The 23,558-nt window shown below is 37.0% G+C and overlaps 4 protein-coding genes across 5 annotated transcripts; 1 reads left to right on the top strand and 3 right to left on the bottom strand.

Moving 5' to 3' along the window:
- Nucleotides 1-611: 611 nt before the first annotated feature.
- Nucleotides 612-5,704, bottom strand: LOC104758276 (DNA polymerase kappa). Of its 2 annotated transcripts, none has more exons than XM_010481103.3 (15): nt 5,505-5,704; nt 5,177-5,349; nt 4,881-5,054; nt 4,657-4,780; nt 4,466-4,566; nt 4,271-4,357; nt 4,061-4,156; nt 3,538-3,658; nt 3,280-3,408; nt 2,913-3,004; nt 2,721-2,832; nt 2,048-2,618; nt 1,845-1,958; nt 1,262-1,687; nt 612-963 (listed from the first exon to the last, which is right to left on the bottom strand). In XM_010481103.3, the coding sequence occupies exons 1-14, from the start codon at nt 5,590-5,592 to the stop codon at nt 1,663-1,665; spliced, it is 2,007 nt and encodes a 668-aa protein (XP_010479405.1). In that variant the 5' UTR covers nt 5,593-5,704; the 3' UTR covers nt 612-963; nt 1,262-1,662. The 2 variants fall into 2 exon arrangements, with proteins under 2 accessions (XP_010479405.1, XP_087352461.1); XM_087496335.1 differs by having other exon boundaries at nt 2,721-2,827.
- Nucleotides 5,705-9,677: 3,973 nt separating this feature from the next.
- On the bottom strand, nt 9,678-10,574 carry LOC104758277 (uncharacterized). The gene is made up of 3 exons (XM_010481104.3): nt 10,243-10,574; nt 10,096-10,142; nt 9,678-9,992 (listed from the first exon to the last, which is right to left on the bottom strand). Exons 1-3 carry the CDS (start codon nt 10,448-10,450, stop codon nt 9,858-9,860), a joined length of 390 nt encoding a protein of 129 aa, XP_010479406.1. The 5' UTR covers nt 10,451-10,574; the 3' UTR covers nt 9,678-9,857.
- A 42-nt stretch (nt 10,575-10,616) lies between these two features.
- Nucleotides 10,617-13,468, top strand: LOC104758278 (ATP-dependent Clp protease proteolytic subunit-related protein 1, chloroplastic). Its single transcript, XM_010481106.3, has 9 exons — nt 10,617-11,072; nt 11,560-11,675; nt 11,816-12,025; nt 12,135-12,239; nt 12,416-12,478; nt 12,590-12,701; nt 12,821-12,882; nt 12,966-13,148; nt 13,242-13,468. Exons 1-9 carry the CDS (start codon nt 10,838-10,840, stop codon nt 13,317-13,319), a joined length of 1,164 nt encoding a protein of 387 aa, XP_010479408.1. The 5' UTR covers nt 10,617-10,837; the 3' UTR covers nt 13,320-13,468.
- LOC104758279 (nucleobase-ascorbate transporter 4) lies at nt 13,338-16,640 on the bottom strand. The gene is made up of 14 exons (XM_010481107.3): nt 16,238-16,640; nt 16,006-16,103; nt 15,737-15,913; nt 15,556-15,656; nt 15,394-15,469; nt 15,244-15,303; nt 14,975-15,159; nt 14,795-14,891; nt 14,619-14,705; nt 14,470-14,528; nt 14,270-14,361; nt 14,110-14,187; nt 13,867-14,027; nt 13,338-13,772 (listed from the first exon to the last, which is right to left on the bottom strand). Exons 1-14 carry the CDS (start codon nt 16,326-16,328, stop codon nt 13,554-13,556), a joined length of 1,581 nt encoding a protein of 526 aa, XP_010479409.1. The 5' UTR covers nt 16,329-16,640; the 3' UTR covers nt 13,338-13,553.
- Nucleotides 16,641-23,558: the final 6,918 nt, after the last annotated feature.

The following is a 23,558-nucleotide window of genomic DNA, read 5'->3' as shown; positions in this document are numbered from 1 at the left end:
TTTTACCGTGTAATGCATATATATATATATGGTGAAAAGATCACATTCTTCTTTATACCTCTTTGGAATCACTTCCCAAACTTTACAACATCCTTTTGCATTACACGGAAAAAAATTACACACTTATTGTAAAATATTTAATATATATATATATACACATATTGTAACCTCAATACTTTCATCATAGACATATGTCAATCGTTAAAGTGATATAAATTAACAAGTAGACTCACTTGTACAAAAGCAAAACTACTTTAATATTGCATTGGTATTTTTTGAGTTACCAATTATACCTCATGTCTATTTTCCTGTAACCCTTACTCCATCCGTCATTATGCTGAAAAAAACTACACCATTTCCAATGGTTTTCTATATTTTTTTTTGTTTGAATTTTATATTTTACATTTAGGATATAGTTTTGAAGAGATATGGTTTAATATTTAGAGTATAAGATTAAAAACATGATGCTATTTTAGTATTTTTAGAATTTTAGAAATAATTTGCTAAATTAAAACCAAAACTTATTTTTATCCAATATATATGAAAATTGTCCTTTTTTAACACACTAATAAATATAAACTCATAAATGTATGTATTTAAATTCTTTTCAATGCATATATAATATCATGTACATTTCATATATAATTTAATGAAATTTTATTTTACATACAAAATTTTTGATTTATAATCCACACATCGCGTGAGTAAATTTCTAGTATAAATATAATTTTTGGTCAGAAATTATATGGCGATATTCGTATGGTGTAGGCACAAACATGTACAAGTAATTTAAGAATGTGATTTGAGGAAAACTTTGGACCATTTCACAAGGAGATGATGGATATTAGCATCCATGCGAGTGCCAACTCCACCCCACACTAACATGTCAGCCATGTCTCCCATCGACGACCCGCTCACTTCTTTCACCTCTTCGAATCCAATTCTTCTGTAAAACCTAACCAACTGATACATGAAATATTCGGCTCGGTTCAGTATGTATTTGTATTATTAGGTACAAGTTAAACTGAATGAAAATCAGAATTAGCTCGTATTGGTCCGGTCATACAACCAACCGGGTATGTTGAATGGGATACCAAATTGACAATGGAACCGAATTTAATGTTAAACCCCTTAACCCATAGAAACCAAATTGACAATGGAACCGAATTGAAAGGTTCTATCTTAGATTCAGTTTGGTATAACCAAACCAAATTCTCAATTTCAATTTCGATTGAACGAGTAGAGAGAGAGAGAGAGAGACCTTGGAATGGTAGAGATCGGAGTCGTAGATAGCGAGAAGCTGAGCAGTGCTGCAACCGCAGTCGTAACCATGGCGAATAGCTACAGCTCCGACGTACAAACCAACTCCAAAAACAGACTTATCCATAGCCATCGTCTCTTTCGTCAGTCTTATCGTGTCCAAATGCAGAACCAAGCCGCGTCCGAACCATGGACGCACCACTCCCTCTGCTCTTCCCACCTCAACGCCTGTGTCTGCGTTCTTCCCCGTCACTCTGAAAAACGGTCCTAAAGTCTGGATCTTTAAGTCTAGCTTCCGAGCTCTTGATGACGTCAAGATGTCTGACATCGACGGTATGGATTTGGGATCGCCTAGGGAATTGTACGGTGAGAGATTGAGTTTCGGCGGGCTCAGAGCCATCTTCATTTCTTCTGTGTTTCGTTGCTCCTGAAAGAGGTTCAGATATATAATTAGATACAATGATGGGGATAATATAGGTAACAAAGACGACACGTGGCGTCCACCCAGAGAATCGAACGTTTCTAAAGGGAGCACTATTACTAACAAGGAAAGCTCAACTATGCACAACATAAACAAGGCTTACGAGTTTTGATTGCTCTTTGTGAAGAATGTGTGTATTGGGATGTATTTGCTACTGTCCTTTTGATCTGGTTTCTGCTTCTTTGGCTTGGAGTTTGCCTTTTCCTTTCCGAGAATCCTGATTAAGTGTTTGGTTATGGAAGTTTCAGAGAAGATTCAGCAGAGACTTGTGAGAACAAAAAGACTAAAATGTTAGTGTGAACTCACCTTCGTTTTGAAGGTGTCGTGGAAGAACTAGAGCCAGATTCTTCGTTTTGAAGTCTCTGAGCGAGATGAAAATCAGAGTGTTCTTGTCGTTCCTCAACAAAAGATGGTGGTAACTCTATACCACACAAGATGCATTTGTAGCCATCAACCCAAATTAATGGCTCCATCTGCGGAAATACTGAGACTGCTTCGGTGTTTTGTGTATAACAATTATCATTCATTGAGTGGCTCGTATCTCGTTTGCACTCCTTGTGTTTTATGAGCAGAGCATCTCCTTCCAATACTTGTGGCCTTTCTTCATTTTCCATACATTCCTGATTTGCAGTTACCTCTTCGGAATCGATATGGGACCGTTCTTCATATTCGACAACATCCTTCAGATGGGCATAGCTTGTCTCATGGGAACCAAAGGATAAACTCCCTCCCTCGTTGTTACTAGCATCTATGCCAAATGACTCACTATCATCCAGATCTTGCCTTGAGGAATCCTTTTGAACGATGAACTTTGTAATAGTTCCTTGTGAAGGATCAGAATTGCGGATTTCGTCAAGGAACTGAGACATGCGCAACCCTGCATATACGCAGATCAAATTCTAGAATTTAGTATATAGGCTAGTACATTTAATATTATGTTTCTAAAGAAAGAAGAACAACCAACACTATAGAGCCATACCTATCAACCTTACGGAAACAGGAAGTTCCGCCTTCAACAGCTTTGTAGCATGCTTTAGTATATCATCGCTTGAACATGTGTACCTCTGCAGGCTAACAGCTCTGCTCCTGATCTGAGGATAGCAGATTGTCAAGCTTTCAGAACAAAGATGGATTTCAAATAGGAGAAATAATATAAATTTTAGACGAGCACCTCAAAGGAGGCAGTTTTTAGTTTAAGTGTCAATGTCCTTGCTGTTAGACCCTCCTTTTCCATGTCTTGAGATAGCATTTCTGCAATTTCAGCTGCCCAATACAGAAGAGATAACAATTCAATGGAAATTATGTCAAAGCAAATCTTTTACGCCAAATAAAGATTCGTTAAAGGCAAACAGGTTAACCTAAGATTGCTCAATAGTCACTACCCCAGGAACATACTTTTGATTTCAAGTAGTCTTGTTAAACAATCCGTTCTTCTGTTAAATTTCTCTAGATTCGTTTATAATTGGTTTGCCTTTGATTATTGAGTTATGTAGGTCTTATGAGAGGTAAAAAGAAACACGAATACGCAATCTACTCACCCAACTTCGAGTATAGCAATCTTTCATCTCCTGTCGCAGAAAATGTCCTCTCACTGCTAATACTTTTACGAGACCTAACCCGAGGGGTGTCTGTTCCTCCAAGCCCCAGTCCAACCGACAAAAAAAAGTCTACAAAATTTTGCCGAGCAATCAACAAAGAATGATAAGTTAACATGACTTCATAAGTAATGCCTACAAACAAACAAATTGTTCGCTAGAAAGGATTAGTAAAAAAAAGGAAGCAGGAGATGCTGCTACCTGCTGAAGACTGAGAGAACAGTGCATAGAGAAGAGATCCCTTCTGCACCATCTCCTCACAAGTTTTAATTCCCAAAGCATCCTTCAGAATATGTTCAGTAACCTTACCAATTCCACCGATCTGTTGACCAATTTCCAACTGAATTAATCAGACTAATAGACATAGAAACACAGTATCTTTTCCAAGCAAAAAATTTCAACTCAAACTCTAACCGACTTTACTTTCAAAAACCTAGGCTAATGGTATTAGAACCTCATAAAGAACCAACCCCCAGCCGTCACAAACAATGCGAGGTTTTTTTTTTATCCTGTACCAAACAGAAACTAAGTTCTGGATGGCATCTCTACTACAACCAATACTCAAAGTTTCAATTGGATATAATCTCGCCAGCGTAAAGGACTTCTATGTAGCAAACTAAAAGATCTGGGAAATAAGTGGAGTGCTAGTTTATCTTTATAGACTTGAAGAGAAAAAAAGCTTCCAACGATTTGACAGCTAAGGCAACAATACGGGAACAAATACCTTTCTCACGGGAAGGGAAGATATGAATGTCATGACAGTTGATCGGTCATTTTGTAGAACAAACTGTCCATTAGGCTTGTTAATGTCTGAGCAAACCTGAAATATAGTAGCGCTAGATTAGGAAGAAATTTTGTAAATTGTAACATGGAAAATAAGAAAAAGGATAAATTTTGGAAGAAGTATAGTAGGTTATGCACATATGAGGAGAACCTTGGCTAGCAAGCGGTTTGCGGCTACTCCAGCACTGCATGTCAGCCCAGTCTCGGAATAAACAGAAGATCTAAGCTCCTCAGCAATCTGAACAAATGAAGAAATAAACAGGGTACAGTTGCAGCGTCAGCCAGAAATTCTCTCAAAGAAAGATACACCATCACAATAGAATGCATCTCATGAGCTCACACTTACTTCTGCACCTGAAAGACCTCTTACTCGACAAACCTCAGTTATGTCAAGGTAGGCTTCATCCAAACTTCCAGCAATGAAGTTAGGATCATAGTTCCCAAAAACTAAATGAAAAACATATATGCAAGTAAGAGCAGAGAAACGAGAGAAGCAGCAAGAATAAAGCTACACATGTCAAAAGAGGAACAACTAACCCTTTCTTGTTAAGTCACTGTAGTGAGTATACTTAGTGAAATCTACAGGAACAAATATCAAATCTGGACACAATTTACGAGCAATGAAGCCAGGCATTGCTGCACGGACCCCAAACTTCCTTGCCTAAGAGAGATAGTAGAAACTTAACTATGAGTACAAAATCGTAAGCATAAGTTGTAGCAAACTATTTATCATCCACCAGTTGAAAACAAGAGCATAATACCTCATAATTAGCGGTGGAGATCATGGACAAGCCTCCAACAGCCATAGGCTTTTCCTTAAGCGAAGGATCACTCAAAGTTTCAACAGCAGCATAAAAAGCATCCATATCAACATGCAGCCAAATCCTGGATAAGTCACGGGTAGCTTCTAGCTCTAAGATCCTTCTATCAACCACCTTCAAAAAGTAAATCTTACATATAGTTTACGGCTCACAAAACAAAAGTGAAAGATCACAGAAACCAGTATTCACTATCATAGCCAACTATTCCTCAAAAAAAAAAAATGGGTTTTACATACCTTTTGATAATTAGATAAATCAGAAGAAGAGAGCTTTTCACATCGATAACGCATGTGGTCAATCTTTTGTTTCATAAGAGCATCTTTACGTTCCTCATTCTGAAAATATTTGGACCCTTTACTCATTTCATAGACAATCCTCTGTACTTTCTCCTTATCAACTCCCTCCATTCCTACCGAATATACACATTGACGAGTTTTAGGAACTTAATATATAACCGCAAGACCCACGAATTGATCAATCCTCCAGATTTTTCGGAGTGATTCTACTCAGGACGACAGATTAGTGAAAGAAGAAGAAACCCTATTGGGGGTGGGGGAAACAAACCGGCTTTGGCGTTGGTGAAGACGGTGTTGTAGGATTCCCATGGCCGCGACGAATTGTTGGTGGATGATGATGATTCGCCATTATCCATCTTCCTCCTCCCTCTAAGTCTTCTTCCTTCTCTACGAAGCTTGAAACAGTCTGCTCGCCGAATATTTTTTTTTATTTAGAAGGTGTATCGGAAAAAGCCCGCCCCGATTCATAGCCGAACCGATCCGAACCGGTACTATTATTAATTTGAATAACCGAAATAGTTTACTTTATTTACGATTTAACGCCTCAATTTTCAGCTTTCTACCTTAAAATTTTATTTTGTCTCAAATATTCCAGAGGGATCCATAGTAGCAATTATGTTTGTTCAATTTTATTTAGCAATTATGTTTGTTCAATTTTATTTTTTTTCTCCTCCAAAAGTGTTAATCTGGATTTTGGTTTCAAATTTTTGGTTTTTCATAATTTTTTTTTGTTTTTATAAATCCAACTAAACACATTTACATACGTTTAAACTTTAGCCTTCAAAAATTATAAATTAATTTATCTTTTGAACAATTTGCTCTCATAATCATGCCGTGTAGATGACTCTGTTTTATTTGGTGATATATAAAAGCTTTGTGTTTTATAATCTGCGGCCATGTTTTATTTGACTGTAGTTAGAAGCTATCAATGTCTTGGTACTCTTGACTAAGTCTGAAAGCAATCAATGTCTCGTTGATAATGGCGTTATTCCATTGTTCGTCCAGCTTCTTAGTTCTGACTTGGAGATTTTGATTTTTGTATTTGTAGTTTCTATTGATCACATATTATACCAACAAAATCAAAAATATGTAATAGCGCAGTGGATTAGTTTATAAAATTTCATCTCGTATTTTGTAGTATGTCCGGGGACTGTAATTAATTTTTTTACTCTGATCCGTAAATATTTCACTATAAAAGTGTGATGCATTTATTTTTTATATAATACTCTACTATATTTGATTACGGTAACAACTGTAGTGTGATTGTGTGACTATAGCGATTGTAGCTTCTAAAATAATATTATTATATCATATGAAAATAGCTTATTTTGTTATATTAGATTAAATATGATTTGTTGTTTATAATCTAGTTAAGTTTCTATATTTGTCTGATTTTAATTTTGTAATTTTATATTTTTAATGATTAATTAAAATTCATCTTTTATTCTTCGTTTAGTCAGGTTGAAAGAATGAGACTTTGTGGTTAATCTCTTTCTCGTACATAAACTTCTCTTATCGATTAATATTTTAATTCGGGTTTAATTGAATTCTTATAATTTGGTTTAAAGATTTTTGGTTTGATGATAAAAAGATAAGCTAAATCTCGATGGCCGGAATTGGCAGATAAATTAAAAATGAAAGACTATACATCTAGTATATCTTCCAATCAAATGGATATGGAATGAATACATTTCAAAAATTCAAAGTTTGGTTTTGATTGATGGGAGGATGAACTCTTTAAAAGAGAACTCAACTGAAATTAAACGTTTTGATCACATATTAATTGCGTAGCTTATAGAAAAATAATATATGAAAATATCTTATTTAGGTATATTTGATTAAATATGAGTTGGTGTTATTTGATAATCTATTAAATTTTGTAACTAAAAATTATGTATGAAAATTATTATTTTAATTTTTTCACAATATGCGATACGAATTAGTACAAAATTAATACAAAATTGATTGGAATATATAACAAAATTTAATTAATCATTAAAAATACAAAATTGGAATCAGACAAACATAAAAATTAAATGCAAGAAAACAGTTTTCTAAAACATAATGTATCTCTAACAATAATTTAAGAAAAGTTATTTATCGGTTTGATTGCCATGATGATTGCATTGGAACTTTCACCATTTCTTCATGTTGGTTTGGTTGTGATTTTGTTTCCAGAATCATCTCTTTCATTTTCAATATATACATAAAATGCTGGATCATTTATTGATCGAATTATAGATCAAGAAGCTCATATTGAACTTTGAAATGTATTCATTGAACATACAATAAAACTTCTATAAATTAATAATGTTGGGACCATGACATTTTATTAATTAATATGTATTATTTATATTGTAAATATATGATTATTAATTATAGATATATTTTTTAATTGTTTAAATTTTTTAAATTCTGAATTGAGACAATTTTAACAAAATAAGTTTACGCTTTCAGATGTTGTAAATTTTATGATTTTGGAATGGAATTTTTAATATATAGAAAAAATTATTGACAAGAAATTACAAATACTATAGACAATTTCACTTATACAAATGACATACATAAATTCAAATTTATAAAAATATTAAATGTCATATTTTAATAGTCTATCAAACTTGGCTTTTTCAAAGGTCTTTCAAACAGAAACTTCTATATTTTAATAGTCATACTCATTGTTGACATTTCAGGATCTTACTCTCACTTGTAAGATCAGTTTCTCTCATATCTCTATCTCTGTTTTGAATACTCTGTTTTGGTCATTCAATAACATTAGAGAACTTAGAGAGATAACACAAAGAGATTACATTTTATTTTCGGATCTCAAGGATACTTTCTTACAACACACACACATCATACTTATACTACTTCTACTAGTTGCACCTCCCACATACTCCCATACTTAAGACCATCATGACTCTTACACATTAGACCATACTCCTAGTTACTAACCCTTACACATCATAGGCTTGCTTTCTTACACAAGCCACACTACTATTACAATAACTCTCTTAGCTAGGCTTTAACCAAACAAATGACTAAGTCACAACACAACTTTCTACTTTGTCTTGTTCTTGGTCTCTTGCTTCTACTTGCCGAGTCCATCTTCCACATGGACCACCAAAACATCTTTCTTGGGCCTAAATCAAGTTGGTGGCCCATGACAAAACACACAGGCTTGTTGACATTTTTCTTGTCGTTGACTCTGCTTCTTCTTCTTCACGGAGCTTTGCTTCTTTTTCTTTGTTCTTTGACTCACTGATTTCTTCTTTCTCTTTGTTGCAGATTTAATCAAGAACTCAATTCTCAACATTCATACTCATTTTCATACTCATACTCATACAGTCATACTCATACCTTTATATTCATACTCAGTAATTTTTATATGCTTTTAATTGTGTTGTTTTACATTTTGTATTGTTTCTTGTACCTAAACTATGTTGTTCTTTGGGGGAAGAAATGTTACAGAGTATTTGAAGAAGACTGAGGAAAACAAAGCCAAGAATGATAAGGAGGTATAGAAAAAGGTTTCCACCTTTGTAAAGCCAAGTTTGAATGTATTTGGTGTAAATTTATGAAAACATTCCAATTGTCATAACCAAAGACGTTTCCACCTTTGTAAAGGTATGAGTATGACACTCAAGAATGAGTCACGTGTATGAATATGCAGTCTTCATTTGGAGAGCAACACTTCAGCAACTCATAAAGATCACATAAAGTTTTGTAGTAAAATATTCTTTGATCGGCTTACCAAGTTTGGACATCTCTCGGCTCTGTGTCACTCACAGATAAACTTAAAATAATTGGTGGTAGCTTACTGTATATGATAATTTACATATACTTTATTTTGTTTGATGCATATCATGACATGTAATAACAATTGGATTTATGACTTGTGTTTAATATGAAAGTATATCAAATAATTAAGTTAAGTAATACGATATGAGTTTGTTCTTATTTGGTTTTAAACTCACTAAATCAAGCTCAAAGAGATTGCTGGAATAACTTGATAGATGCAAGAAACCCATAAGAATGCTTACTAATGCTTTTGTGCGCTCTATCTTGTGATGCAAACAGGTGTGGAGGTTCTTGAGATGATACCGCTAGTGAAAGGGCACTGTATTTCTGGTCCCGGTGGAAACCATAAAAGATACTACAAAATGTGTCTAACAGATAACAGTTCAAAGAATATAGCAACCGGGAACGCCGTGGACAAGCTTATCCACGAGTAGCTAGCAAGACAGGTTCAAGCAACATCCTTGACTGGAAACGCAGAAGGTTTAGGCTCTTTCCAAAAATTTATCTCCCATGGAGACGAGAGACTACTAGCTTCAAGTCACTTGTCCACTCCACTCTCTTGACTCTGTCATTGCATCCACAAGACTGAGCTTGCATTCTGGTACTCCGTTTTTCGAACATATTGAGAAAGGGAAGAAACAGATTCAACCAAAACTTAAAAAGATTTTAAACTACTGAGCTGTCTTTTTTTACGAAAAATTTTCATAGACAAACAAAAAGTTATCATCATCATCATCATCATCATATCAATTCATCATCATCATCATCATCATCAATTCATCATCATCATCATCATCATCAATTCATCATCTTCAATTCGTAATCATTTGTTGGCTTTGAGCCATTCAAGAATCCGTTTCTCAGACTCACTGAGCTCTGCTTCTGTCTTTCCCTTTATAGATCCTTCAACAAACTCAAAATAGTCTTTATAATTCCTCTTGTAATACCCGTCCAATCTCTGTTTAATTTCTCCCAACATGAACAGAAAAAAAAAAAATCATAAGAAAATTTCAGATAAAAGATAACAAAAAAATGCGTTTTGGTATATAACTCTTTAATACCTCCTTATCATTCTTGGCTTTGTTTTCCTCAGTCTTCTTCAAATACTCTGTAACATTTCTTCCCCCAAAGAACAACATGCTGAGTTTAGGTACAAGAAACAATCAAAAAATGTAAAACAACACATTTAAAAAGCATGTAAAAATTACTCTGGAGAAGTTGATCGCTGGTGGTCAAAGCGGCTGCGATGAAGGAGGAAGAGGAGAAGAGGACGTTTCTGCGTCCTAAATCAGCGGTTCGAGCGGCTAAAGAATCGCGTTTGGTATCGTTTCTGCGTACAGATTGAACATTGGAAGAAGCATATTTGTTAACCGTTACTGTTAAAGCCATGAGAATGCTTTGGCCTACGGAACTCATCTTTCTCTTCTTCTTCTTGACCAGAGGATAAGATTCTCATTTTGTATCAGTGTCTTCTTATCTTCACTACAGAGAAACAAACAAACAAACAACTTTTCATTTATTTTTAAAAAGCCCCTAAACTATGTAACTTTACAATATAAACCCTTAAATCTAATTCAAAAATAGAATTCAAATCCTAAAGACAAAACCGGTTTAACAGACCGATTCTGGTTCGGTTCGAGATTTGACTGTTACAGAGTACTTCTTACACATCTTCTTCATCTGACGATAGCAAAAATGACAAGCAATCCCTAGTTTCGCCTTAAAAATTTCCCAAAAAAGCTTCGTTCTTTTTAGTCATCATCTTCTTCTTCATCTTCTTCTTCGTTGGTTGCTATATCGGAGATGGCGACTTCTCTGTTTTCTCCTCTTACTTCACAACTCAACCATGAAGCTGTCTGTTCCAAGTTTGTGCTACCCAAATCGTCGTTCATGTCGGGATCCAAGCTTTTTTCATCGAACATGCCTTGCTCTACTGTTCCTAGACGCACAAGAAGATCACGCTGCTTTGCTTCTGCTAAAGATATGAGCTTTGACCATATCCCTAAACAGTTTCGAGGAGACAATCTCAAAGACGGAGGTTTTCCTTCTCTCTCTCATCTCATCTTTCTTAGCTTCTCTCTCTCTCCTACTGATAGATTTGTTCTTAGGTCTCCAACTTTAAATTGAGTCATAAAGTTTTGTATTTTCCTTTGATTAGCTTACATACTAAGTGTTCAGACGATGAATCGATGCAGCAAAGATTGTTTCTTTGGGGGTTTAGTTCCGTTTGCAAATAAGTCGATGTTGTTTATCATCTAAGTTTGTATAGCAAATCTCTATGGGCTTTTGCCTTCTTTAATGTCTTAACCTGGAGTTAGTTAGTTTCAGACATACTAATCTCAGTAAAATGAAAGTCTTTTTTTCTTGATAAGTTGTTGTTTATGTAATGGAATGGCGAAATATATTAGCTTGATTGCTACAATCCTTGGTTGGAATGAACTTTATACTTAGGAGAACTCTGTTTTTCTTTTGTGCTCTATTTATATTTGACCTGACATACTGTTTTACTTCGCCTTTTTGTTTAGTGATGCAGAACTACAAGAATGTACCGCAATATTTTTACGGGCTTAATCCAGCTCAAATGGATATGTTCATGACGGAGGATAGCCCTGTCCGTCAGCAAGCAGAAAAAGTTACAGAGGTTAGTTTTTCTCTTTAAGCCTTTCTTATCAGTCTATTTACAGTTACGAGTCTGGAAACGGCTAAATAAAAGGTGAACAAAGTTGAATCTCAAATATATGAATCTGGACTTGTTTGTTTGTTGTGCTACTTTGTTAACAGGAAAGCATCTCGTCTAGAAGAAATTATTTGGACAATGGAGGGATATGGAGTATGTCCGGTATGAACGCAGCAGATCCTAGAAGATATAGTATGAGTGTCCAGATGTACAGAGGTGGAGGTGGCGGAGGAGGATCTGCAAGACCAAGAACTGCTCCTCCAGATTTGCCTTCTTTGCTATTGGATGCTAGGATATGCTACCTTGGGATGCCGGTAAGACCGTCATGTCTCTAAAACTTGTTGTTAAACCCATTTCTTTGCTATTGTGTTTCCTCTCCTCTCAGTTAATACATCTTGCTCTTTTTCTGTTTTTGACTTGTAGATCGTACCTGCTGTTACTGAGTTACTCGTTGCCCAATTTATGTGGCTAGACTATGATAACCCAGCGAAGCCCATCTACCTATACATAAATTCACCCGGGACACAGGTCAGTACAAGAAGTTTGATAACATATTGTGTTTTTGCTGGTAGTTTTCTGGCATTATTCTGATATGCTTGTCACCTATTACGAGCTATCAATTCGGCTTTTTTCCTTTTGCATATGCCATGTCACCTATTATGAGCTATCAATTCAGTTTTTTTCGTCTTGCTTATGCTATGCAGAATGAGAAGATGGAAACTGTTGGATCAGAAACAGAGGCTTATGCGATAGCTGATACCATCTCTGTGAGTCATCTCACTAAACTGTCTAAGCATTTATCTATATTCTGAAGATAAGTTCATCTAGTGTGTTTTCTTTGCTGATTTGTGTCACCTTTTTTTTGTGTGGTATAAAAGTATTGCAAATCAGATGTATACACTATCAATTGTGGGATGGCTTTTGGTCAAGCAGCAATGCTTCTTTCTCTCGGGAAAAAAGGTTACCGTGCTGTACAACCACATTCATCAAGTATGTTTCTATTCTTTTAAATATTTGTACTCTAACTTTGCATTTAGATCGTAATAAACATATGCTTTATCTGTTGCCCACTTGTCTAAGCTTCTAAATTTTGATGGTTGATGGTGCAGCAAAATTATATCTGCCAAAAGTGAACAGATCGAGTGGAGCTGCCATAGATATGTGGATAAAGGTGGCGCTCATATTCTTTTACTCTTCTATATAATTCCTTTTCAAGTTTCTTCACCTGTACTGTAATGAATAATCCTCTGGCAGGCCAAGGAACTTGATGCGAATACCGATTACTACATCGAGCTATTAGCTAAGGGAACAGGGAAATCCAAGGAGCAGATCAATGAGGACATTAAGCGACCGAAATATCTCCAAGCACAAGCAGCCATTGACTATGGAATTGCAGACAAGATAGCTGACTCACAGGATAGTTCCTTTGAGAAACGGGTAACTTTCAAATTATACTTTACATTCATCGAAACCAAGTCATCTTTGTGTTGCCTTCATTCATGCTAAAATGGAAAATATATCTTGGTTTAGGATTACGATGGGACTCTTGCACAGAGAGCCATGAGACCTGGAGGAGGCAGCCCAACCGCTCCAGCCGGACTAAGATGATCAGTTCCCACCAGAAAATAAGAGGTTGAATCTTGATTTTCCTTGTCACTCTGGGATATGTAGCTTTTACAATCTATATGCAAACACATGTAGTAGTAACATACAAAAGTGTTGCAAAAAGGAAAAAAAAAACATCAAAAGTTCTCTAAGTGGAAAGTTATTTGCGGTATACATATATATCTCTAGATGCAGGTTTCTCACTCTGAAAACCCCGAGTTTTGGGTTTTGGGATTTTCAGAAAGAAGGGAAGAATCTGTTGAGGTTGTAAGGCAATGCGTAAAACTCTTCTGTTCGTGTATCAGTGTGGTAGACTCTGAATTTCTCCCACCAATGTCTTCCACTGTCTCTCCTCACCGAGGCATGTCCATAGCTATGAGTACAGTCCAACAAAAATGCTGCCATTATCCCAACAGTTGCAGCCGAAGAGAATATCACTTGCATTATTACATTGAACTTTATTGTTGGCAACACCAGACAAGAATCAGTACACAGGACAAGACCAATAAAAAAATGATAATGAAGGTTTCTGTTTCTCTTGGACACTTACAGCAGAAGTACGAGTGTGAACAGGTCCACGACCAGAGATGAATAGATATTCGGTGAAGTATTGTGCCACAGAGAGACCGATGAAGATGGAGAAGCCGAGGATAAATTTAGTCCTAAAGCTGTTTAAGTTGCAGAATTGAAGAAGGCCGAGTCCTGCAGAAGCTGTTCACAAGGTCACCTGCTTAATCTACATTATTTTTATAGAAGCTAAAAGGATCAGAACGACTTTGCTTGTAATACATACCAACATAGGCGAACAGAACACAGTACACAGCTGCAAAGATCGGTAATGGTATCGATGCAAGAACAGCCCCAAACTTCCCTGTTTTTCACCAACTTAAGCAGTCAATTACAAAAAACAAAGACCAATTGTTTCGGAGTGACTTCACGGGTTTGAGCATTACCGAAAATGGAGAAGAAGATCATGAAACCTGCAGATATCTGAACCACTCTTCTGCTCCCAACCTTCGTTAATCCTAGAAGCCCTGTATTTTCACTACACATGACAAGAACAAACCAAAACAGAGTTTAAGATCCGTAGTCCAAAAACTAGTTTTCTTGATTGAAGAAATACTTCACAGCAGAAAGAGAATGGTTCCATTACACCAAAGCTGTTGAACCAGTTGCTGTTCCAAACAGTCCATCCAGCAAAACGCCTATGCCCTGTTTTATATTCAGTTCCCACAAAGCACACACATCAGACTCACATACTAACATTCTTGAAATCAAACCTTATATAACAATCCGTTTTACCTGCCATCCAATACCACGGCTAAGCACCGAGGGAGGGATATGTGTTGCGCTGCCAAATCTTGAAGCAGCGATGAAGGAACCTGTCGTCTACTCCATTAAACAAAAGACAAGGTGATCTTTCAGAAAGATAAGTCCTTCTGTAAACCAAAAAATGTGAACTGAAATGGTAACAAAACCTCAACAATCGCCACATAAGTAGCTGCCATCATTGCGAATGCATCGCTTCCATGAAAACTTGGACGTCCCCATTGCAATGGATATGGAATTTTCACCCTAAGAAAGAATGATAAAAATTTGTCAAGAGAGCCTATCTCTGAAACAGAGGATATCCAGTGAAATATGGAAGATGATCAAACCATGGAGAAGCACTAATGAGACCGGACCGGTCTGTTCGACAACTGAGTTGTGTATTGTCAGGTCTTTTATCGTAAGCTCCAGCTGCTGTCAGAATCTCTGCGTAAGCCCAAACGATCGCTATTGTGAACAGAACAGCGAATTGCTCGCATATCGATCTTTTACACTTGAACAAGTGAGGAAGATACTGAAAACATTCATACAACCACTGTCAGAGACTTATGAAATGATAAAGGTATTACAGAAAATATCACAAAATTAACCAAAAAACCTGAGATAAAATTATCAGTATGATCAATGCTGGGAGTCCAACTTCTATACATCTCGCAAGCTGCAACAAAAAGACTTAATTAAGCTTCTCTCTCACCCTAAAAAAAAATCCTAAACCAATTCGATTATTTTTGCTTGCAGTTAATCTTACCTGAGGAAACGCAAAGGCGACAAGGCCAACGCCTGTGAGAATCACGAGAGGAGCAGCCGAAAGAGGAGTAAGAAACCTGAAGTAAAGAAAAAAACTTTAGAGCTAAAAGGTTTCTTGTTCCACAAGTAGTTAGACAAAGCTTTAATATATTTTTCTCCGGACCTGACCAAGATCCTCCACAAACCAAAGAAACCCATAATCATATGACATATAGAAGCAATGATAAGAGCTCCTTGAATTGCTCTCATTGTCTCCTCAAATCTCTGCAATGACCACACAAACTTTTCAGTTTTCGATTTACAAATATCTTCGAAGAATTAAAGAAAACGGATTGTGATCTAACCAGGTGAGGGTGAAGATAGTAAGTGAAACGGTAAGAGAAAGTGATGTAAAGAGCAGGGATGACGTAGGCATAAGAAGCTCCGATGACGACAGGGAGTCTACTTCCGAACAAACTCTGTAACAACGTGTTTATTCCGGACACGAACAACACTGTGTTGATCACTTCTGCTTTCTCTACCTGAAACGTCGTACGTTATTTTTACTGAGACAACTCTGTTTGTGAATTTGGTATTAATAATTTAGATGAGATTAGCGTTATATACTGCTTACGTCGCCACCACCCATGAGAGGGACAAGTATGGAAGGTATGATTACAGTAGCACCAAGCATTACAATGTAATGTTGAAACCCAAGAACTATGCCTTCCGCTGCATTATATTTGTAATCATAGCAAACCTCATCAATCTGTTAGTACTTCTAACATATACATCATCTTTCATAAGTCTACTGCTATAAATAAACTATTCACACACTAAATGATAAATAAATAAAAAGTGCATACGCCAATTTGGAGAGCTCGATACACAAAACTCGACTCCTGGAAGCTGATCTTTAACTGGAAATGGTGCAAAATCATCGTTCTTTGTCGCCATAACTATTTGTTGCTGCTGCTCTCTCTCTCTCTCTCTCTCTCTCTCTCTCTCTCTCTCTCTCTCTCTCTCTTTCTCTCTCTCTCTACTCCTCTTTGTGAAAGCTATAAAATTTACATTACGGCTTTGCTTAAAACAGATTCAGAAGTGGTAATTAAGCGTTAGGCGGGCAACTTTGTTGACTCTTTGTTGCTTTTCTTAATTTATGTTCTTGTGTTCTCGTGCACGTAATTAACCACTAGCTAATGCAATATGTAGAAAAATGAACCGGATTAGACCACTGGTTTTGACTTAGCCAGAATTTCCCACTTGTCTAGTATATGATATTCTAGTATTACAAAGTCTTTAAGTAGCAAATTATTCTCATCTTAATGCCAAAAAAGTATACAACTAACTCCATCCACCACTTATACATTTTCTTTTTTACCAAGTTCAAAAATGACTAATTGGTATGACTTATTGTTGGCTTTGATCAAAATAAAATTAAAAATCGATAGGATAGTATTTAAGATTTAGCTACATTTAATTTCAATTTAAGTATGAAAGAATTACTCAAATGTTATTCAAAAGTTGGTTTGTTACTCATATCTATAAATCTTTTAAATATTATATAATTACAATTTAACTCTTGGGTTTAGTTTTTCGATTTTGAGTAAAAAGATAAAAAAAATACACATCAGCAAATTAAAATACACATCAAATATGATTTAACATGTCATTACGCAGTTTTTCTTCAGATCAACAGTTATTTTTTTTTTTTATCAAAGAGAGTGAAAAACAGTTTTCACTGTTCACAAACCGCGAAAAAAAAAAGAACTCTTCTTCGTCGTCTCTCGTTGCCGGTGATACTCTGTCATTGTCCACTCTGTCGCTGTCATTGTCCACTCTGTCACCGTCAATCTCTCGCCGTCTTTGCTCACTCTCTCTCTCTTCGTCGTCGCACTCTCTTTCTTCGTCGTTGCTCTCTCTCTCTTCGTCGTCGCACTCTCTTTCTTCGTCGTCGCTCTCTCTCTCTTCGTCTTGTTCGTCTTCGTTTAAACGTTCCGGTATGTGTCGACTGTTTAGTTTCGAGTTTTCCGGCTTAATGTGGGTTTTTATCAATGATTTACGGTTGATTGTCGCCATCGTTAATAATGGCTGATTTGTTAGATCTATTCGATTCAATGGCTGATTTACTTTTTGTTTTACATTGCGGCTCTGTTATTTTAGGGTTTACGACTGATTTGTTAGATCGATTTGATGGCTGATTTACTGTTTGTTTTATTTTGCGGCTGAGTTATGTTATGCTTTGTGTATGAGTTTGTTTTATGTCATGACTGATTTATTTTATGATTTACTTATGAATTATATTATTTATCAGATGTCGATGGTGATTTTTTCTGAAGAACAAGCAAGGGATTACCTCTCAAGACTATACGCTGAAGGAAACTCTAATCTAGAGTTTAGAGATATTAATACCAATTTCAGGATGGGAGAATTCCCTGCGACCAGGGACCAATAGGACAGGATGCGTGGGAAAAAACGAAGGACGTACCTATTGGAATAATCTCTAAGCTAGTTGATAGCCAATTCGTTTGGTCTGGTAAGATAGTACATTTCCTACTATGTAACCAGTTAAGGGTACATAAGAAGGAGCTTTGGTTTGTCGTCGGCGGTCAACCTATCAGATTTGGGTTGAATGAATTTGCTTATGTGACGGGGTTAAACATAGACCCAATGCCTACTGAACGGTTTGAACTTGAAGAGGAACACAAAGAGTTCTTCAGACTTTTGAAAGTGTCTGGTGGGGAAGGTCCATCATTAAATGAACTCAGGAAAGGAATGAAAGTGTGCCGGCAATGGGTAAACCGTGATCATCGTAAATGGTTGGGGATGTTGCTTCTTCAACACATTGGACTTTATGGTTTGCATCATAGCCGTACACAGTTGAGGTAGAATGCGACGCATCCGACGTTGACATTGTAGCCGTTTTGATGCAAGACGGTAAACCGGTGGCCTATTTCAGCAAGAAGCTCAGCGGTGCAACCCTCAACTATTTCATTTATGACAAAGAGCTATACGCGCTGGTTCGTGCCATGGAGACTTGGCAGCATTACTTGCTAGCTCGGGAGTGTGTGTTCCACATGGACCATGAGACTTTGAAGCATTTGCGCGGCCAAACCAATCTCAAGAGGAGGCATGCCAAATGGCTGGAGTTCATCGAATCCTTCCCATACATTATCAAGTACAAGAAAGGAAAAGAGAATGTCGTAGCCGATGCCCTGTCTCAAAGACACGCTTTGATCACCACCATGGACGCCAAAGTATTGGGGTTTGAGAGAACTTTGGCAAAGGAAACTATGCAGATTTCTATGTGTACGAGGGCTACTTATTCAGAGGTCAGCGCCTCTGCATTCCGGCCGACTCTATCCGCGACCTGTTGATCCAAGAAGCGCATAGTGGAGGTCTGACTGGACATTTTGGCGTGGCTAAAACTTTAACCATGCTTCAAGAGCACTTCTTCTGGCCAAGGTTGTGGAGCATGGTCGAAAAGCATTGCGGACAGTGCGTAGTGTGCCGAACCTCCAAATCCACCACTCATCCTCACAGACTCTACACCCCGCTACTAGTCTCGACAGGTCCTTGGGTCGACTTGTATGGACTTTGTCCTCGGATTGCCACCAATACATCGGAAGGACAACATCTTAGTCGTGGTCGATCGATTTTCTAAAACTGCGCACTTTATTCCTTGCCATAAGAGCAACGATGCAGTGCACATAGCCGACATGTTCTTTAGCCATGTAGTGCGTCTCCATGGCCTTCCCCGGACGATCATCTCTGACCGGGAACCAAAATTCCTTGGTCACTTCTGGCGCATCTTGTGGAAGAAGCTGGGGACAAAGTTACTCTATTCCACCGCCGCGCATCCTCAGACCGATGGACAGACCGAAGTCGTCAACCGGACCTTTGGTGTATTACTACGTACGGCTATCACAAGCAACAAAGGGACTTGGTTAGATTGCATCTCACTCATCGAGTTTTCCTACAACCAAGCGGTCAACAAAGGACGGTTGACAAGCGGTCAACAAGCCTACAACAAACGAGCAATACACACAATTCGCCAACAAAGGACGCAAGCCAATGTAATTCCAACCTGGCGATTAGGTGTGGCTACACCTACGGCCAGAACGGTTCGCACAACGGGAAGGACAAACTCAGCCCCTGAGGCGACGGACCATTCCAGATCGTCGAGAAGATCAACGACAATGCCTATCACCTTGAACTACCCGGTGAGTATAATACAGCCACATCGTTTAATGTTGTCGATCTTGTTCCGTTTGATGCAGGTGATGACGAAGATGTTTTGGAGACAAAACTTTTGCAAGGGAGAGAGAATGATGTGAGCACCGGACCAGATATGCGGCCAGAAACGCTCGCACCAGACCATGACACCAATGGGACACTCATATCGCCCGCGGAATAACTCGGAGCCAGCATGCCTAGGATCACTCCCGGCGCAACCACTCGTACCAAGAGCTCGGCCAGGACCGCCAAGCACAAGCTCAACCACTTTGTCCAAACCTTTGTCCTGGAAGACCAAGAGAACGACCCGACCAAGGCAACCATCGGCGAGACCGTTCCTACGACCTTCGTCCTTACCCAAGGATGAAGGCGCCAAAGACGTCAGGATCATGACTCGTACTCTTTTTCCTTACTTCGGATTTTCCCCATGAGGTTTACCGGAAAAGGTTTTAACGAGGCGACGAGTACTGACGCACAACGCCGCGTTTTGAAGCCAATGACGTGGTTCCCGCATTCAGCCTGAGGACGTGGCCTATTTTATCTTTTTCTTTGTGCTTTACGTTTTGAACTTTCTTAGTTTCTTCCTTTGTGAACGTTGAAAGAGTGTGACCTTGTTTAAACCACATAGAGGGCAACGTGTTCACCATCTGTGGAGACGCGTCAAAGGAAAACGTGTGAGGACCATAGCGAATTCGCGTGTCCCTAGTCCCCTCTAAATCCTTTCACTATTTATGTTCCCAACGCCACTTGCTTAGCTCTTTAGACTTGAATGAAATTATAATTTTCCATAGAGTGAATCTTTGCGTTCTTGTCTCAACTCTCTTTCTTGCAACCTAATCTTTGAGCTAAGCATGAAAGAAACCCTAGAAGGATCGATCCAAAGTGGCTCTCCTTCTAGTCAGCGTACGACATTTTCCCATCACTCGTACAAACCGTGGTTCAACCCATACCGTTTCTAGGCACGGCGTCCGATTCCGATCGTTCGTTGTGTTCCATTTTGACTCCATCTTTCGGGAACCAAGGTCGAGTTTCTTACTTGGTTCGCTAGCCGCCATCTATTCCCACCGATTTTGCCATCCGCTACTGCGTTCATCCGTCTGAACAACCGCTATCATGCAGCTGCTCGTACAAATCCGCGTCCCACTCGTTCGTTTGTCCTCAAATCTCATATCCACCGTCCATCCTCGTCCTACTTTCACCGTGTTTCATTTGGTCCGAAGAAAATCATTGATTTCCTAAGCGTCCCGCAACTGCGATCTCCGTCCGAGCCGCTACGCCATTCGGCGCTCACATCAATAAGAATGGATTTTTTACATAAACCTTTGTACTAAAGTAGAGATTTAAGAACTTCTAAGTCTAAAAACTATTATAGCAAACTACGAAACAAAATATTAGATAAAGGATACATTTAGTCGACCTAAACAACATAGAAGAACAAAGCATACGTTTCACATGCCTACAATGATTGTAGATGATAAACGTGAACTAATTTCTGATTTTGTCATCAATCATAGAAAGTGTTATTCAAACAAACAAACCAAACACAAATCAAAAGGGACATGTATATGCTGTCCTATGCCTAGTATCAAACATAAGAGTATAAGACTGGATTGTTTACATAAACCTTTGTACTAAAGTAGAGAGTTAAGAACTTCCAAGTCTAAAAACTATTATAGCAATCTAGAACCGGAAATGAAATATTGGATATAGAATACATTTAGAAAGTGTTACTGAAAGAAAATAAATTTTTAAAAAGAAAAACAACATGGAAGGGAAATAAAGTAATATGCATTGCACATTCTACTGTTTCAACATATTTTCAAGCTCCATCAATACACTGTTACCATCACAGAAATATTCTCATTCATTTTGTAGTAAAGACTCAAGGTAAGTGATACAATTTATAGAATCTAACACATTAATCATCAGTTAAAAAATGCAGAATACCAAAATATTAATCACTAAGAGTTTTAAGGACAACACAAACAAAAAGGCATTCAAGATTCATAGAAACTATTGTTATCATTTGCAGGTGTCTAATGTACGTTAAAATAAATATATCTACTACAAAGAAACATCTATTTTATAAAATGAGAAACCTTATGTTACATAGAAGCACCAAAACATAGATAACTGGTAATTAATACACAGTTGAATGTCAAGAATATCCAAGTCTAACAGCTATTATAGAAATAATAGAGACATAGAATAATACATTAAGTCGACCTAAAAAACAGAGAAAGAACAAGGCAACTATTCCACACGCCTACAAAATGAACTAATTTCTGATTTTGACATGAATCATAGAAAGTGTTATTCAAACAAACAAACCAATAACATTCTAGTGATTCAATTGATTTAAAAGCTGCATCAACTATGCAAGACTAAGAGCAGACCTATTACCATAACAGAGATGACTAAGAGCAGACCTACTACCATAACAGAGATCATTTCAATCATCAATCATTGTATAGTAAAGACTAAGCCAACATGTACAATTTATAGAATCTAAACACACTAATTCATCTGTTAATAATGCAAAATGCCAATATGTCAATCACCAAGAGTTGACTTTAAAACATAACGCAAAACGTAGACATTCAAGATTCAAGGAAACTACTTCAAGATTCAAGGAAACTACTACAATCATCTACATGAGTCTCATGAACGTTAAAATAACACACCTATAAGCAACTACAAAATGCATCCATTTCTGATGGAGTTAAAAGTAACAAGGCTAGGAAAGATGAGAAATATAACTGATTTTATAAAAAAAGAAAGATAAACAAAAAGACAAGCTCTCCCTACAAGGATCGAAAACCCTTGTCCAATCCTAAGAAAATAATTTTTATGTCTAACTTTCCTGTTTTCTCCAAAACCTAAGCTCTTTATTTAGAGAGAAACCTAATATAGAAACGGAAACAAATCATATGACTTTATCAAGTCTAATTAAGATAGTACTTAGTATAAATAAATTATGATCTCTATCAGTTTCATAAAATAAAAAATCTTATATTACATAGAAGCACCAAAACAAAGATTATTAGTATCGAAAAGGGTTTTTAGAGCATAAGGTCAAACAAAGACACTCAAGATTCAAGCAAACTACTACTATCATTTGCAAGAGTCTCATCTACGTTCAAAACTACAATAGACTACAAGAGCATTTCCATTTATAAAATGATAAACTCTATGATACATAAGTACCAAAACAGAGACACAATAAGTTAACAATGAGTTTCTACAATCCGACAGACTACAATAAGTACCGATATAAGAAATTCTATGTTACATAAGTACCGAAACAAAGACACAACAAGTTAACAATGGATATGTTAACAATAAGTTGTCAAGACAACTATTCAAGATACATCTTTAATTAGAATGGTGTTTTAGATATACATATCTAATATCTTTATGTTACGTAGATATATAAGTTAACTTAAACATGTAATTTCCACAGGTGATAATAACAATTAATCACAGACAAGTTGAGAAAAGTCTATACCTGATTATGAACACGTTTTTCAAGCATACCTGAACAAATCGAAATTAGTATTTACTTCACGTCTCTGTTTCATACTTGTGATTTTCATAATATAATCAACTAATTACAAAAAAATTTTAAAAAATACATACCAGTTAAAGCAGTCTGCTACACTTGTAATATCCTCAAAGTTTGTCCATTTGAACGCCTTCAGAACCACATACCTGAGGAAATCATAATTAGTTAGTATCCATTGAACACAAGTGTCCCTTTACTTACCTTGTTTTTTTGCTATTTAAATGGCCCTCTGCTTAAACACTCTTTAATTGGTTTGCCAAATATCTCTGTCTTATAACTTCTTTAAGTCGTGTGTCTGTCAGTAATATGTTCAGTCTTTGTCTTAAGACTTTGCTCTTTTCTCATGTAATTTTTCTAAGCCGTGGGTACCAGAGCTCTTTTGTGTT

Source organism: Camelina sativa, chromosome 17 (genome assembly GCF_030686135.1).
Source record: "Camelina sativa cultivar CO46 ecotype springtype chromosome 17, ASM3068613v1".
Lineage (NCBI taxonomy): Eukaryota > Viridiplantae > Streptophyta > Magnoliopsida > Brassicales > Brassicaceae > Camelina > Camelina sativa.
Note: the sequence above shows the minus strand (reverse complement) of the source record. Positions and strands in the feature narration are given on the sequence as shown.

Excerpts from the sequence above, each read along its gene's own strand:
- LOC104758276 (XM_010481103.3), bottom strand. The coding sequence starts at position 5,592 with ATGGATAATGGCGAATCATCATCATCCACCAACAATTCGTCGCGGCCA. Across the intron at positions 5,055-5,176 it reads ATTTATCTAATTATCAAAAG|GTGGTTGATAGAAGGATCTT; the intron begins GTATGTAAAACC and ends TACTTTTTGAAG. Across the intron at positions 3,659-4,060 it reads CTTCCCTTCCCGTGAGAAAG|ATCGGTGGAATTGGTAAGGT; the intron begins GTATTTGTTCCC and ends ATTGGTCAACAG.
- LOC104758277 (XM_010481104.3), bottom strand. The coding sequence starts at position 10,450 with ATGAGTTCCGTAGGCCAAAGCATTCTCATGGCTTTAACAGTAACGGTT. Across the intron at positions 10,143-10,242 it reads CAGCGATCAACTTCTCCAGA|AGTATTTGAAGAAGACTGAG; the intron begins GTAATTTTTACA and ends GAAATGTTACAG. Across the intron at positions 9,993-10,095 it reads AAGCCAAGAATGATAAGGAG|AGATTGGACGGGTATTACAA; the intron begins GTATTAAAGAGT and ends GAAATTAAACAG.
- LOC104758278 (XM_010481106.3), top strand. The coding sequence starts at position 10,838 with ATGGCGACTTCTCTGTTTTCTCCTCTTACTTCACAACTCAACCATGAA. Across the intron at positions 11,073-11,559 it reads AGACAATCTCAAAGACGGAG|TGATGCAGAACTACAAGAAT; the intron begins GTTTTCCTTCTC and ends CTTTTTGTTTAG. Across the intron at positions 12,240-12,415 it reads TAAATTCACCCGGGACACAG|AATGAGAAGATGGAAACTGT; the intron begins GTCAGTACAAGA and ends TATGCTATGCAG.
- LOC104758279 (XM_010481107.3), bottom strand. The coding sequence starts at position 16,328 with ATGGCGACAAAGAACGATGATTTTGCACCATTTCCAGTTAAAGATCAG. Across the intron at positions 15,160-15,243 it reads TACTGATAATTTTATCTCAG|TATCTTCCTCACTTGTTCAA; the intron begins GTTTTTTGGTTA and ends GAATGTTTTCAG. Across the intron at positions 14,706-14,794 it reads CTTATGTGGCGATTGTTGAG|ACGACAGGTTCCTTCATCGC; the intron begins GTTTTGTTACCA and ends TTAATGGAGTAG.